The 17,381-nt window shown below is 36.6% G+C and overlaps 1 protein-coding gene across 1 annotated transcript; it reads left to right on the top strand.

The window, feature by feature from the left end:
* Nucleotides 1–1,132: 1,132 nt before the first annotated feature.
* LOC107729446 (synaptotagmin-17-like) lies at nt 1,133–16,832 on the top strand. The gene is made up of 8 exons (XM_016539938.1): nt 1,133–1,261; nt 3,437–3,454; nt 4,692–4,840; nt 8,633–8,784; nt 8,865–9,481; nt 10,403–10,523; nt 10,966–11,121; nt 15,940–16,832. Exons 1-8 carry the CDS (start codon nt 1,247–1,249, stop codon nt 16,134–16,136), a joined length of 1,425 nt encoding a protein of 474 aa, XP_016395424.1. The 5' UTR covers nt 1,133–1,246; the 3' UTR covers nt 16,137–16,832.
* The last annotated feature ends 549 nt before the right edge of the window (nt 16,833–17,381 follow it).

Raw genomic sequence — 17,381 nt, forward strand, 5'->3', positions numbered from 1 at the left:
GATGCAAAGCTGAATTTTCAGCATCACTACTCCAGTCTTCAGTGTCACATGATCCTTCAGAAATCATTCAAATATGCTGATTTGCTGCTCAACATTACTTATTATAACCAATGTTTAAAGCAGTTGTCCTTCTTAATTTTCTGGTGAAAAACACTAAATTTTCTTTAAATTCAAGATTCTTTGGAAAATAGATTGCTCAAAAGCTCAAAATAGCATGTATTTGTAAAATAAATCTTTTGTTTCCTTGCTGTATAAAGCTATTCATTTCTTTCAGGAAAAAAACTCACTTTTGAACTGTAGTGTATGTTTTTCAGCCGCTGTAGTTCAGTCCAACACTCTGTGAAATTTTAGACCCCATAACCTGACGTGCTCCATACATGCCTGGTGAGCGAGGCCTTTCAGCAACAGGTCATGTGCCCCTGCCGTTTCCAAGGAAACTTAAAGTTCCTTGTGATCTACCCACTCAGGTTACAATGCTGCACCACAAATGACCATCCTGTCATATACAGATAACACAACTCACAGGCTCTCCAAACACAAGCACGTTTTAAAGACGGCAGCACGTCGGCGTACCTCAGTCACAGAGCAGCAGCAGGTGGCCACACAGACCCCGGCTCTTGTAAACTCCCCATGTAACGTGCTGCTTTCACCTGCCTGTCTCTCCTCAGCCTCTCCACTCGGTCCGCGGTGAAGGGAACAACAAGTGGTTGCAGCCAGCGAGGTGCTGTAAAAACAGGCTGGAGGAGGCGGGGAGGGATGCACATAACAAATTTGATAACCATCAGTGCTTCTGCAAACCTGGATGAGTCACTGGTCTCTGAAAGAAACACAGGGCAGGAGGGGGAAGGAGGGGAGGAGGGCTCTGCTCTCTCCAGGGAGAGGAGAGGAGAGGAGAGCTGGCTGTCTTGCGTGTCATTCGTGAGGACTAGGCAGGAAAGAGAGGGAGATTAGGAGTGTCTGGGTGGGTGGGATTGAAGATGATGGGGAGGAAGAGGAGATAGATAGAGAGATAGACTGAGGGAGAGGGGGTTTGTTTGTTTTGTATTTGACTCATCATCACTCTTGAAGTAAGGATGGATGGAGGAACCAAGTCCACAGAGACCTGAATTCATTACTCGATTCACATCTACAGATTGTCTCTCTCTCTTTCGCTCTTTCTCCCTCTTTTGTTGAGTAAACCTGGATCCAGAGAGTGGCATGTTGCTCTGGATGGGAAGAGAGACAGTGGGGCGAGAGTAAGAGGAGGATGGCGTACACACAGGTGGGTCCCATCACACACTCTTTCCCATCCGGATCTTTCTGGAGTACTCTTTTCATCTTCATATTTGTCTTCTTTCTGACATTTGTTCATAATCTGATTCTGAATCTTTCATCTCATGATTGTTTCTGGTCAAGGCCTTAAACCGTTTCAGTTGTATATGTATTATTTGTGTGCATTTATTCACTTTAATGTCTTATTATTTATGAAATATAAGGATTTGATGATTTCATATTCAAACTACATCTGTGGAAACTGTTTTATGTGTGTTAAAAACTAAATGGCCATTGATTTCTGTGGTGTTCAGGATATTGTATAGATTCACAGAGTCTTTTTAGCAGAATCAATGAATCTCTTCAAGTAACGAATTTCATTTAAGGCTAATGAGTAAATCCATTACTAATATTTTCGATCATAACAGACATACAGACAGACTCAGTGATGTTTTTTTTTTGTCTAAAGTGTGAACGCAGTTTGTTTTTGATGTTTAAGCTCTGTGGTTGTGTATTTGTGTGTCTGTATGCCGTGTTTCTGGAGTACTCTTTTCATCTTCATATTTGTCTTCTTTCTGACATTTGTTCATAATCTGATTCTGAATCTTTCATCTCATGATTGTTTCTGGTCAAGGCCTTAAACCGTTTCAGTTGTATATGTATTATTTGTGTGCATTTATTCACTTTAATGTCTTATTATTTATGAAATATAAGGATTTGATGATTTCATATTCAAACTACATCTGTGGAAACTGTTTTATGTGTGTTAAAAACTAAATGGCCATTGATTTCTGTGGTGTTCAGGATATTGTATAGATTCACAGAGTCTTTTTAGCAGAATCAATGAATCTCTTCAAGTAACGAATTTCATTTAAGGCTAATGAGTAAATCCATTACTAATATTTTCGATCATAACAGACATACAGACAGACTCAGTGATGTTTTTTTTTTGTCTAAAGTGTGAACGCAGTTTGTTTTTGATGTTTAAGCTCTGTGGTTGTGTATTTGTGTGTCTGTATGCCGTGTTGTGATTCATGGTATGGGAATAGCAGTTGCTGGAACTGGCCGTGTGGACCAGTGGGACCTAGAGACAGTCGCCCCCCTTCATCTCAGTGACCCTAATGAGTCATCTGTGCCTGAGCCAGCGGCAGCAAGCTGCGGGCTGGGAGCGCCAGGAGCTCCTATCTCTGTTGCCATGGTTACAGCCACAGCTAATTGCTTAGACAACATTGGGCCACTGATGAGGAGCAAGAGAGCTGGACTGAGATTGAGAGCAGGAACGGGGTGGGGAACTGGAGAGAAATCAACCTGTAGATATTCACAAGTGTTGAGAGGAAGGGGTAAATAACTGGATGGTTGGGGGATGAATGGATACGCAATCAGATGTGTTGATCTTATAAAATTCTGTGTTTTGGACCCTGTCCCTTATAGTCTGACCAGTGGTGGTGGCATTAACATTACAACTATTTTATTTTATTTATTTATTTACAGATCAGTTAGCATGTGACTTAGCAACGTATATTACTGTTTAAAGGTTAGGGGTCGATTAAATGTTTAATGTTTTTGAAAGAAGTCTCTTATGCTCACCAAGGCCGCATTTATTTCAGAAAAATGAATACAGTAAAATTACAATTTCAAATAACTTTTATAATTGAATATATTTAAAATTTTAATTTATTCCTGTGATGACAAAGCAGTTGTACTGATTAATATTATTGTGTAAACTGTAATACTTTTTTCAGGATTCTTTGATGAATAGAAAGTTGAAAATAACAGCACTGATTTAAAATATAAATCTTTTATTACTATATAAAAGAAGATATAAAATAATATAACGTTTTAAAATAGTCTTTACTGTCACTTTTGATTAATTTAATGCATCCTTGCTGGAAAAAAAGTATTAATTTCTTTTCAAAAAGAAAAGATTTTACTGACCCCCAAACAACTATATTGTATGTCTATGAGCATGAGAAAAAAACGTTTAATATAATTATTTTTCAAATAAAATTATGCAAAAGATTTCTAACAGGTTTCATTGAAGTTAATTATTAAAATGTTGTATTTTTATATGAATACAAAAAAGAGAAAGTTCAGTAAAGACACCAGTTCACTCACTAAACATTTTTTTCTCTTTCCTGTGCGTGACCTTGACCCTCTGCCGCACTCCACCTTTAAAAAAGGGCAGTTGGAACCCATCAATGAGGTATGTACAGAAAATGTATTAACTCAATCTCCTATTTTATCGTATCTGTTTATTAATGCTGATTTAGGGGGGAAAAGATTGTGTTTACAAAATCAGAGTTGTATCTTGACCTTTTCCTTCTATCTTTTGGGCTGAATTTTTATTTTTTTAACCATCAGCATCCTGTCTCAAGTCATTCATTATTCAACCAACTATACACACATTCAGCCTCAGCGGAAGTGAGAGTGACTTGGCTTTTTGGAGCGAGTAATCTTCATGATTTTGTTGTGTTCTTCTGTCTTTTTGGAGTCAGTCAGTCTAAATCAAAGAGAAGCAAGTTGTGTTGTAAAAAGACTAATATGTCTTTCATGAAGGACCTCTATCCAAACATCTGGCCTCAGTTCTGGTCTACCTAATAACGGTCACACTGAGTGACTGAAGGATGTTTGTCCCGCCCAACTTCCTGTTTTATTTGAAAACATATCACCATGGGGAAGAAAATTGTGTTTACATTACCGTTCAAAAATTATTTTGCATATGTTTTTGAAAGAAGTCACTTATGCTCACAAAGGCTGCATTTATTTGATCAAAAATACATTAAAACATTGATGTTGTGAAATATTAGTACTATTTTAATATATGGCAAAGCTGAATTTTCAGAATCATTACTCCAGTCTTCAGTGTCACATGATCCTTCAGAAATCATTCTAATGTACTTACTTAATTCTCATATTTATCAATGCTGAAAAAAAACTGCTTAATATTTTTTGTTTAAACTGTGAGGCATTTTTTCAGGATTCTTTGCTGAATAGCAAGTTCAAATGAACAGCATTATTTTTGAAATAGGAATCTTTTCTGACATTATAGATGTATTTATTGTTGTGTACGACTTTTGATCAGTTTAATGCATCCATGCTGAATACAAGTATTATTTTCCTTAAAAAATGAATTTGGTGGTGTGTATATCTAATTAAATCACTCGATTTTTGGTGGATTAGCACTGACTCGTTCAGTTTACTTCAAAGTCCCACTAGAATAGTCTCACTAAAGATGTAAGAATCTCTCTGGGGCTCGTGCTACATTTAGACTTTTTGGCTTCATGCTGCAGTTGACCAGAGAATTATAAAAAAAGTCCCTTAAACACAGATCATTCATTACCATTTTTATCATCATAATATGTATAGTCTGCATCCGGTGCAGGTCAGTCAATCGCTGTTTACTGGAGAGTCTTTGTGTCCCTTTGTGATCTTGTTCTCAGGGTCTTCTGTCCAGACTGTCTGACTTCCTGTTGTGTCGCTGGTCGTGCCGCTCCTGTTGGCAGTGGTGCTGGGAGTGCAGCTGCTGTCAGTCCACTGATGAGGAGGTGGAGATTCTGGGGCCTTTTCCAGCTCAGACTCCATCATGGCTGTGAGTACACACCCGTACAACCCTCATACAACCCACAAACAATGCTCACACTTCCCAAATAACCCAGAACAATTCATCATTCATCTCATCTGTCTACTCTCTCATCATAACAGTCAGGCTCAAATTGAGACAGACTGAGATTGAATACACAGTGTTACTGAACAAATCTCAAGACAATCCCAAAGGTATCATTTGTCAAAGGCTCGTTGTTGATGATGGATGGTGTGTTCTGGTTATGTTTGGAATGGAATACTAGCCTCCTGCTTATTGAATAATTCACAGTATGAACTGCTTATCTACCTACTATTTTTTATTACTATGTTATTATACTATACAACATACCATACACAGGTTTAGGGTTGGTAATATTTTAAGCCTCTTGTGCTCACTGCATTTAACTGATTGAAAATGCAGTATAGTGTCAAATATTACAATTTAACATTGTAATGTATTTTAAAATGTAACCTATTCCTGTGATGGCAAATCATCAGTGTCACATGCTTGTAGAAACCATGATACATTATTTTCATGAGTCTTTGATAAAAAGTTCAAAAGAAGCATCATTCGAAATATAAATATTTTGTAACACTATAAATATCTTTACTATCACTTTTGATCAATTTAATGCAAGTTAATAAGTACATTTGTTTTGCATTTTCATTCACTTTTGTGTAAAAAACAGTTGAAATTCTAATTAAATAATAAATTAAGCATGTGAATATTCAGTATCAGTATGCATGTAGTAGTATTCTAGAATGAAATACCATAGTATGCCAACAGTGGAATATTACACTACGGTCACATTGACATTTCATGTTTAATTCAGCATGTGGTATCCAGCTATTATCTCAAAAATGAAAATGGTTGTTTTGTATTTTCAATCCAAGTGTACAGATATCATAGCTTTGGAATTATGATCAGTTAATGAATTAATAAAGATCTCAGCTGATATTCTTTATTTAAAAACAAGTGCAGTGGAGCATATATATATATATATATATATATATTACATATACACTCTCTCTCTATATATATATAATATACTGTACGACTACTGAGTGTAAGCTTCTTTGACTGCTTAAAATTTCAATTAACCTGCTTAATTTTAACTACTGTTAACAAAATGGTAATCTCTAGTTTTAGTCATTGGTTTTGCGGGCTAATGGAAGTGCTATTGATGCAACAGATGGCTTTCCTGAGACGTTCTAGGAAACTGCTTTTCTATTCTCCATTACTCAAGCTCCTAATGACTGGGGTGTGGAGCTATTTATGTTCCCATGCAGGAACAGCAAGGGTAATATGATTAAAATGGAGACGTGATTCATATATTAGCAGGGATAATTTGTTATTTGAATGCAAGCAGTCACCACAGGCTGTCCAGCTTTTTTTAAGCATCTTTTTAATGACATCATTCAATGACTTTTACCAGGACTAAACAAAGGTGGCCATAGATGTCTGTTTTTCCATTTTGCAATGCATTATCACCAATCAGCAGTTTCCTGTTGTGAAATGTCATTCACACTTGTTTAAAGAATGGAGTCGATGTGGTCACCAGAGACTACTGACTTGTGCTGGTTTGACTGAGATCATGCTGGGTGGGAATTGAATGCTTGTTTAAAACCAAAAACTGGGACCAAATGGCTGGATTAGTTGCAAGACTTTTGATTATGAGCTTCCAGGAACAATGTAATCATAGTGTTCAATTCATAACACATTGGAGATGGAGATGCAAGGGCAGAATAGAACATGTTCTTCCAGACTGTGATTGTACAGTCATGACATATACCTCACCCTATAAGTCCAGCCACTCTCATTGCCTCGGATCACTCCTAAGGCCATTTGTTTTAGAATCGTCCGTTGCTATGACAACTATCTCCCTCTGAGCTGTAGTCATGGACACAAAGGGTCCTTGATGATCCCCAAGGGAGGACTCAGAATCAGGCCTGCACAAAGATATCCTGCGCAGAATATTTACCTCTGTAGTTGGAAAACAACCAGATTAGAACAGGATGTTGCAACAAATATTACACAATATTGGGCAATAATGTGATTGCACATTCATTAAGAAGTGGATTCAGTCGCAGTGTCAGATATGCACAACAAATTTGAGTGCTGGACTGTAAGATGTTTTTTACTGTTGTTTTTCAGCTCATGTCAAATGGTTCTATTTTTTAGCCTACAGTATAGCCTATGATTTATTTGTCTGCTTTTATTTATTATCAGGCCACGATGGTCAAGAAACCCTGCTTCTTGTCACATTTTAGCAGTGTATGAATTAATATCCCAGTAGTATTGCTATGCAAAAGTTTGTTCCCTCTTCCAAATGTGGTATATTTGCAGCAGTTGGCACTTGTTTGAATAATAGGTTAGCATGAATTTGTAAGTAAAATGTGGCGTAAAGACTTCTTAAGCGTCTGTAATCATACTGTAAACATTCATGCAAACACATAATGTTTCGTAAACATCATACAGCTTAAATAACCCTAGTCTTTCTGATGCAGCTGGTTGTTTGTGAAGATGCTAACATAGCCTGTAGCTTAAACAGTATAACATGGTGCTTGCAAAGCCAAGGTTATGGGTTCGGTTTGTTTCGATTTCAAAGGGATTTATAAATTGAAAAAATTGCATACAGAATTTAATTGCATATAAATTTAATACTGAAGTTCGCTGATGACACCGCAGTGATAGGACGGATCACTGGCGGAGATGAAGCGGCCTACAGGAGGGAAGTGGCCAGTGAAGTGACATGTGGCCAAGTATGGTGACCCATACTAGGAATTAGTGCTCTGCATTTATCCCATCCAAAGTGCACACACACAGCAGTGAACACACACCCGGAAGTCGTGGCCTAATGGTTAGAGAGTCGGACCCAAGGTTGCGGGTTCGAGTCTCAGGTCCGGCAGGGATTGTAGGTGGGGGGAGGACAATAAACGCTTTGAATCCTTGAATCCTACAGTCCCTGGAATAAATTAGCGGTTTTCTATAAAATTGGATAAAATGCACTACCCTTTAAAAGTTTGGGATCACTAAGATTTTATTTTATTTATTTATTTTTGGAAGAAAATTTTATTCTGTGAGGATGCATTGAATTGGTTAAAAAATTACAGTAAAAACTTTACCGTTGTAACTAAATATTTCTATTTCAAATCAGTTCTGTTCTTTTCAACTTTCTATTCCTGTTTTGCAGACTGAAATCTGAGTTCAAAGCCTTATTTTTAGAAACATTTGGACTTGACCTGTCTCAAATTTTGGTTTTTGATGAGTCTCAAATGAGCTGGTGTTCGACTAATCATAAAAAATATGGTCTTGGCCTCGACTTGAGATGGACTTGAGTCAAAGTCTGGAATGTACGAACTCAACGCTGTTCTATGTGTCAAAAAATCATGAAAAAAAAAAGTATCACGGTGCCCAGAAAAAAAATGTGAACTGTTTTTAACATTGATAATAATAGGAAATGTTTCTTGAGCACCAAATCAGAATATTAGAATGATTTCTGAAGGATCATGTGACACTGAAGATTGGTGTAATAATGACAATTCAGCTTTGCTGTCACAGGAATAAATAAATTAATTAAATATATTCAAATAGTAAATTGTTGTAATATTTCACAATATGTTTTTACTGTATTTCTGCTCAAATAAATGCAGCCTTGGCGAGCATAAGAGTCTTCTTTTAAAACCATTAACACCCAAAATGTTTGAACAAATAATGTAAATGGTAACATATGTTGACATTTTCAACAGGGAATGTGTCAGTACTACTATTAAGGCTTAACAAACTCATATTTTCCAGTGTCAATGAATGCAATGACGAGAAAGGCTCAAATTCTCACACCGTGGCCGAGAACCACGCTTCACCTACTCAAACTGACACCACTACAAACTACAGGCCACCCTCCTCAGAAACGTCCCGATCCACCTTCACCCTGGCAGGCCAGCTCTCCAGTGAGTCCAGACTCAACTCTCAATTTATACAGAATAGAATGACTGCTTGAATTTCGCCTAATGGCTCTCCCATTTTGCAGGTCTGAACGCCCGACGGCCAAGCTCCCCCATGGTGGATGTAAAGCCAATTGAATTTTGGGCCATGGGACCCCGGAAGGAAGTGGTGCAGCCCCTGCGCAAGCCCCCGACACCGCCAGATGACTACTTCCGCAAACTGGAGCCCCATCTGTATTCTCTAGACTCCTGCAGCGATGATGTTGACTCTCTGACGGATGAGGAGATCCTGGGGCGCTACCAACTGGGCATGCTGCACTTCAGCACACAGTACGATCTCATCAACGCTCACCTCACCGTGCGAGTCATCGAGGCCCGGGACCTGCCCCCTCCCGTAACATGCGATGGTGCTCGCCAAGACATGGCCCACTCCAACCCCTACGTGAAGATGAGCCTACTGCCCGACCACAAGAACTCCAGGCAGACCGGCGTTAAACGCAAGACCCAGAACCCGGTTTTTGAAGAGCGTTTCACTTTTGAGGTCCCCTTCCTGGAGGCGCAGAGACGCACCCTACTGCTCTCCGTGGTCGACTTTGACAAGTTTTCACGGCACTGCGTCATCGGGAAAGTGTCTCTTCCTCTTAGTGAGGTTGATCTAGTGAAGGGAGGACACTGGTGGAAGGCCCTGGTTCCCAGCTCTCAGGTAATACCACTTGCCTGAGTCACATTATTTCTTTTTCAGTCATTTTAGGTGTGGCGCTTGCACAGTAACTGAGAAGTTAGGTCACACAGAATTAAATTAAGCAATTTAGTCAAATGTGAAATCATTGTAGCCATTCTTCAGAATGTCCTGCCTTATAAGTATGCACACCATAGTACTCCTAAATATTTCTTGCCCTAGCTCTGTGTTTAGGATGTGTTATATGCACAGTCATGCTCAGCCACATATTAACCTACACTATTGTTCAAATTGTGGGGGTCAATATGATTTTTTTTAAGTTTAAAAGAAGTCTCTTCTGCCCACAAAGGCTGTGTTTATTTGATCACAAATACAGTAAAAACAGTAATATTATGAAATATTATTATAATTTAAAATGACCGTTTTCTATTTTTATATATATTTTAAAATGTAATTTGTGACTCTGGACCACAAAACCAGTCATAAGTAGCTGGGCTATATTTGTAGCAATAGCCAACAACACATTGTATGGGTCAAAATGAATTAGGATATTAAGTAAAGGTCATGTTAAATGAAGATATTTTGTAAATTTCCTACCATAAATATATCAAAACTTAATTATTGATTAGTAATATGCATTGCTAAGAACATCATTTTGACAACTTTAAAGGCGATTTTCTCAATATTTAGATTTTTTTGCACCCTCAGATTCCAGATTTCCAGAAAAAAATGACCCCAAACATTTCAATGGTAGTGTATTTGTGTCTGTTCCAAATTATATTATTAATATTAGGAAACTATGAGACGAAACCAGATACTTTTTCATGTAGAAATGTTTTCATTGTTGAGCTTTAATTGCAGTCTTTAACACTAAAAAGATGCACAAAGTGTTCATTTGCTGACATCATTATCAAGACATTGATTTCTCAGTGTGTTGTTTTTCAGAATGAGGTTGAGCTTGGTGAGCTTCTTCTGTCCTTAAACTACCTGCCCAGTGCTGGCAGGTTAAATGTGGACATCATCCGAGCAAAGCAGCTGCTTCAGACGGACATGTGCCAAGGCTCAGGTAAATGTATTTTAGTGTGTTTTGCTCATTCCACTCTCTACAATTTCAGAGGACTTATAGCAGAGCTTCAGTGACTACAGAAATCTATGTAAGTAGTATTGTCTAAGTATAGTGATGGAATAACTTGCTTTGTCTCTGAAACAACTTTCCTTTTATGCTGACATCACTTTGGCCACACGCGCCATGTGATAAATTTAACCAATAGTCAAATAGCTATTTAATCTTTGTTTTAGCAAATTCGCTATTGGTCTTGCTCCATTTTGGTATGTAATGCACACTTTCATGATCTAATCTGTTCCTGATGGATAAAATCAAGCCCTGCCCAGATTTTTTCCCCACTGAGTATGTTTCAATGAGAAATATGCTACATCACAAAAACGAAATTTGTTTCAGAAAGCAATTCATGTTAACTTCAACCCAGTTGTTTCTTCTCTGTATCCAGATCCTTTTGTTAAGGTGCAGTTGGTGACAGGCCTTAAGTTGATGAAGACTAAGAAGACGTCCTGTATGAGGGGCACCATTGACCCCTGCTACAACGAGTCCTTTAGCTTCCGTGTACCTCAAGAGGAACTGTGTGAAGTCAGTCTTGTGTTCACAGGTATTGTTTTGAAATTATTAAGCAGCACAAGTCTTTTCAACATCGATAATAATAAGAAATGTTTTGAGCGTATTAGAATGATTTCCGAAGGATCACGTGACACTGAAGTCTGGAGTAATGGCTCCTAAAAATTCAGCTTTGCCATCACAGGAATAAATGACATTTTTAAAAAATATATTAAAATATAAAAACAGTTCATTTGTAATGGTATTTCACAATATGTTTGTACTGTATTTTTGCTCAAATAAATGTAGCCTTGGTGAGCATCAAAGACTTCTCTAAAAACGTTTTTAAAAATCATACCAACCCCTAACTTTTGAAAGCTATTTTTCTAATGACGCTAAATTAATCCATTAATCCAAATTCACAGCCTATTCATAACAGTTGAAATTGTCTTGTTGGATACCTAATGCAGTAAAGGTGAAAAGCCACATCTCCAGGGTAGAACATGCCAGTTTTAACCAGGTGACATGTAGCAATTCCTCACAATTAGTGTAATCTAGCTTGTGACCCAGGGCTGCCATGGGGCACCTCATTAAGATTCATTTAAATTCCAATAGGATTTATTCAATTACAGATGCTGCCAGTCAGAAGCTGACCCGGACAGTTGCTCATGCAGAGATTTTATGCACTGGTACACACTGACATTTAATATTTGCACTCGCCATGCACCGTGATTGCACAGAGCTGATGGTGGCCTGCGCTCATAACCTGCCATTTGAGACAGTATAGAGCAGTAAACCCAGCCCAGCGTGTAGTTTATGCTGGTTTACTCCGGTTTAATCAGTGCTAAGTCAACAGTGATGTTTACAGACAGGTATATCTCACGCTAAAGGGTGAGTGCAGCCTCCTGTACCCCATCTAGGCTGGTCAGCATGTGTCTCTCCCCAGTCGTACCATCCAGGGCTGCCTGCCCACCGCTTCTCTCTGATGTTTCAGACTACAAACACTGCCTGCAATCCCACCCCTGCTGGGCCTCTGTCTCTCACTCCTGGTCTGTTTGATGAGACTCTCTCTCTCTCTATGTATCCCTTGCTCTTCTTTAGCGCATTCTTTTTATCAGTTCTTTTACTTTTATTTCTTTGCAATTCCTAGTGCCACAAGTATCACTAACTGAAGGATCCCGCTGACAGAGCAGGTAATGGGAATTTAATGGTGGTGTTCTGTCCATATGCTATCCATAAGCAGTGAGTGGAAACAGATCTTCTGGCTCTGTTCAACATGAATCCCATCAGGCAACTATGCACATTGGAAGTGGTCAAAATTGTGCCCAGTACCCATAATCATAGGTGGAGTGCTTTAACTAGTGGTCTGCGACTTTTGAACCGTTTTGTTTATTTTATAATGTGTTTACACAGACTTTTTATTGAAGTACCTAAGCAGCATAAATGTATTTCCATGAGTATACTGCATATAATACAAACATTCATTACTAAGGTAATTAGATTTGAGTTTAGTTACCTTTCTAATAATAGAAAATAAATAAATAATAAAAACTACATTAATTATTGCTTTATTGTAATTAGTAATGTTATTCAAATATAACACAAATATCCAGTGTTTTTAAAATAATGTAGTCAGATATTACTTTAGTTAACATTCTAATAATAAAAATGTATTATTAATTTGTAACACGAAATTAACATTTTATTATTAGCAGTAGTAGTAGTATTAGTATTATATTAATTGTTATTACATATATTTTAATAAAATAATTATATAACTAATAATATAGTTTTATTATTAGAATGTTAACTAAAGTAATATCTGATTACATTGTTTAAAAAACTGCATGTTTGTTATATTTTAATAATATTACTACTAATAATACTCTAAAAAGAATTAATGTGGTCTTTATTATTATTATTATTATTATTATTACAACTAAAAAAATATTATGAAAATATGATACAAACATCCTTTTTTTTTTATCAAGTAATCAGATATTAGTTTAGTTAACATTCTAATAATAAGAATACAATTATAATAGTAACAATAACAACTACAATAATATAAACACTACATTAATCATTTGTATTTTATTTTATTATTATTTTAATACAATACTAACATCCAGTGTTTTAGAATAAAGTAATCAGATATTTAGAGGGGAAATGATAGTGTGTTTAGGTCAGCATCTCAGCGTAATTCATGTTGGTTATGTTTTGAGCTGGAGATTTCCCTTAACTTCACTTTTCAAATACGCTTCCTTTGAAACATGATTGTACATTTGGAGTAGGAGACATTCATGCATTATAAGATAACCCTTGATGCCTTTGCCTCAGTATTTCCCATTCTAAAGCAGCAGTAATGATCTGTACCTCATCACAGTTGTGGTTTTATCAAATATGAACGAGCCCCGAGCAGCAGAGTTCCCTCAGGACCGTTGAATGTGATCAGCTCAACAGAGCGAGTGCAGTGCAACACACACCACGCCTGTTCCTTTGCTTCCAGCTCATGATGTCAGCCATCCACACAGCTCAGTGTTTGTCTTCTAACTGACATGTATTTTGCAAAGCATGGAGACAGATGAATATGGTTTAACAAACTCTTTTATCTGAATTATAGGATTATACATAGAAGAAAGTTTAAAGGGATAGTTCACCCAAAAATGAAAATTCTGTCATCATTTACTCACCCTCATGTCGTTCCAAACCTGTATGAGTTGCTTTCTTATGTTGAACACAAAAGAAGATATTTTGAAGATTGCTGGTAATCAAACAGTTGGTGGTTGCCATTGACTTCCATAGTAGGAAAAAAAAACCTAACTGTTTGATTACCGGCAATCTTCAAAATATCTTCTTTTGTGTTCAACATAAGAAAGCAACTCATACGGGTTTGGAACGACATGAGGGTGAGTAAATGATGACAGAATTTTCATTTTTGGGTGAACTATCCCTTTAATATCAACAGGTGGGATTATTTCAATTATTCCTGCTGGACAGAAATAGTCAAGAGGAAAAGTCACAAATGAAAATTCTGTCATCATTTATTCCCCCTCATGTTTTTCCAAACATGTTTGACTTTGGATACATTTTGGATAACATGCTGATTACTCATTTCCGTGCAGTTACATTGAAGGGGGACTGAGCTTTTAAACTTAAAAAAGGATGCAAAAGCCAGGGTTATTGTAGTTACTGAAAAAGAAAACCATAAAATAGCTCTCTCATTACTTAAAAATAAAATAAATGTTAACTGAAATAAACCATATATATATATAAACGTATTTATTAAGCTAATTGGACACATTTCTCAGTTTCAGTTAGATTAACTTGATGTACCAAAATAACTAAAACTGAAAAATATATTAAAAGCTATATGGACTTATATTATTTTCCAGCATTCATACCTTCAATTAGACATCTTGTGAATTGTCACAGCATGTTATTTACCTCAAAAACGTCAACAATAAGTTAAGTTAACGGAATTGGACCCCACTTTAACCTATAACGTTTGGCGGGCCGGACAATTTTTTTTTTTTTTTTTTTTTTCTAATAAAAGACATGAAAACATGAACATGAAACAAAACACAAACACAAAATTCCACATTACAATCTGCTGAACCAATCTAAAGGTTCTCAAAGCAGCTATCCACTATAATTAGGAGTGTCTCCCATCCTTTTTATGTGGTTTTACACACATTTTAAATTCATATAGTGATGAGGAAAAGGAGTAGCCAAGATAAATACTGCTTTCGCTCCTGTAGGCAGTAATAACTTCAGCCACAGCCAGGTGAAGTTATGCAGTGGCATGCAGTAGGATAAACCGCTTCTCGAGAGCTGATGTTGCTTGGTGACGGCGTATCACCAGCTCTGGTCTGCAGCTGAAGTCGTGATGCTGCGAGATCCTTGTCTGGAATGCGGCTGCATCATTGACTGCCACCTCTGGGCTTTGTGACAATATTATTTGCACTTCCTGCTATTTTCCCAGCACTCCACTGCCAGTTACAGGAAAGAGGGGACAATCACAGAGAAGAACAGTCTTCAATCTTGTTTATGAGCAATGATGAAATTAACCTCGTACTCTGACCCGACTCCATTAACAAAATTGGACTGAGGCAGAGAAAAACAGATTGACATGAATAATAAGACAAAGAAAAGAGAGGACACATTTGTGTTACTATTATTGTTGTATGCTTGATTTACTCTTATAGTTTTTGTTAATACTTTGAATTAATTTCTTTTATATATATATATATTATATTTATATTTTAGTTCAAGTTTTAAGAATTGTGTTTTGTCATTTATATTAGTTTTTTAAATATGTATATATAGTTTTTTATTTTTGTGTTTCCTTAATATAGTTTTAGTTTTTAGGTTTAGTTTCAGTTATTTCAAAAAAAATTTAATATTTTTAATATTTTTAAATATCATATTTCAGTTTATTTCATGTTTTTTATGATCTTTAGTTTTTCGTGTGTAAAAGTGGGTCTTAAAATAGTGAATGGAGAGGGAAAAGCTTAATTCGTTTACAATTCATAATACGGAAACTCCAAGCAGCCATTATTGCTAATAAAATGTTTTTTATTAACTTTATTTATACATTACAGTTTTAAAGCAGCTTTACAGTAATAAACTGTAAAGAATCATGATTCAGTAATGCAAACAGAATTCAACTGCTGTAAAGCAATTCAAAAAAGACAGTAAACAGTCATTATTCAGTTGAAATCAGCTCATTGTTGATTCAGTTTAGTTCAATAACTGTGTAAAGTTCAATTATGGAATGACTTTAATTCATCTATAAATCAACTCTGGAGAAAACAGACTGTCTTAATCCGACTGGTTTTAACATTGATATTTATGTTTTTTTCCTTCTTAGTTTACGGGCATAACGTGAAGAGTAGCAACGATTTTGTTGGTCGCATTGTCATCGGCCAGTTCTCCACCGGCCCGCAGGAAACCACGCATTGGCGCCGGCTCCTGGGCTCTCAGCGCACCCCGGTGGAACAGTGGCACAGCCTGCGCTCCCGTGCCGAGTGTGACCGTGTCTCTCCGGCTTCGCTCGAGGTCACATAATACTAACACAGGACAGTCACTGCAGGTGGGATAGAGATCTATAGAAAATAACTTTAACCTAAAACTTAAGACACAAACATCTAGGAGTTTCCTGGTGGTTCTATGTATAATTTTTATTGGTATGAAACATAAACTAATAGATCTATTCTCTATAGAATAGTGAGCTCTGTCTTGGTGTTATTTGTGTTCACTCTCCCTTACCATTATTATAATGGGGAGATATAGACCGTAGAAAAGACCTCAGAGAGTTTCTCTGTTTATGATGACGAGCAGAAGCCTGCTGTCCATGTTTTCTTTTTATCACATTGATACTATCTTACATGGGAGCTCAGTAATCTCATCATCATCTGATCCTCGGCTGCGTTCAGGCTGTGAGGCTCAGGCAGTTGAGACCATACCTAACCACTGGTTTGGTCTGCAGTGTTTTAATAATCATATTGTTTCTTTTTTCAGACTTCAATATGATTGCAGTTCTTGAAGTAGTTGGAAATCTGTGGCAACACAGTTGGTCATTTTTATTGCCTGCTTTGAATGTTTCAAGTACGATTTTACACCAAAGCTTGGTTTGGTTGAGTTTTGTGACGCGTATCACTGTTCTTCATGCACAGATTGATCTTTGATTGTGTTTAAGTGTTTGTGAGTGCGCATTTGGTAAATGTTTGCACTTATGGCAGCTGAAGTCTACAGAAACCCTAAGAGGCCATGCATTATTTTATTTTCATATTTTTTAAAGATTTTTTGTTTTCTTGTGATTTTTCTGTATCTTGTTACTATTTCTCAAGTCATCTCTCAAACATCACAAAAGTTTGGGGTCAGGAAGATTTTTTTTTTTTTTTTAAAGAAATGAGTATGTTTATTCAGCGAGGATGCATTCAATTCATCAAAAACATTCATTTCTATTTCAAAAAATGCTGTTCTTTTAAAATGTGTATTCTTCAAAGAATCCTGGAAAAAAAATGTATCACGGTTTATACACAAATAAAATAAGCAGCATATTAGAATGCTTTCTGAAGGATCGTGTGACTGAAAATTCAGCTTTGAATCGCAGGAATAAATTACATTTTAAAATATATTCAAATAGAAAACTCTTTAATTGTAAATATATTTCACAATATTACTGTTTTACTGTATTTTTGAGAAAATAAATGCAGCCTTCCTGAGCATACGAGACACTATGTCAAATATTATATATGTATGTGTGTTATACAGTATGTATAATATATATATATATATATATACATATAC

The sequence above is a fragment of the Sinocyclocheilus rhinocerous genome, unplaced genomic scaffold (assembly GCF_001515625.1).
Source record: "Sinocyclocheilus rhinocerous isolate Xijiao unplaced genomic scaffold, SAMN03320098_v1.1 scaffold697, whole genome shotgun sequence".
Classification (NCBI taxonomy): Eukaryota; Metazoa; Chordata; class Actinopteri; order Cypriniformes; family Cyprinidae; genus Sinocyclocheilus; species Sinocyclocheilus rhinocerous.

Bases quoted from the DNA above. Each gene is read 5' to 3' on its own strand.
- LOC107729446 (XM_016539938.1), top strand. The intron at 8,785-8,864 runs GTGAGTCCAGAC...CCCATTTTGCAG, and splicing joins CCTGGCAGGCCAGCTCTCCA to GTCTGAACGCCCGACGGCCA. The intron at 11,122-15,939 runs GTATTGTTTTGA...TTTCCTTCTTAG, and splicing joins AGTCAGTCTTGTGTTCACAG to TTTACGGGCATAACGTGAAG.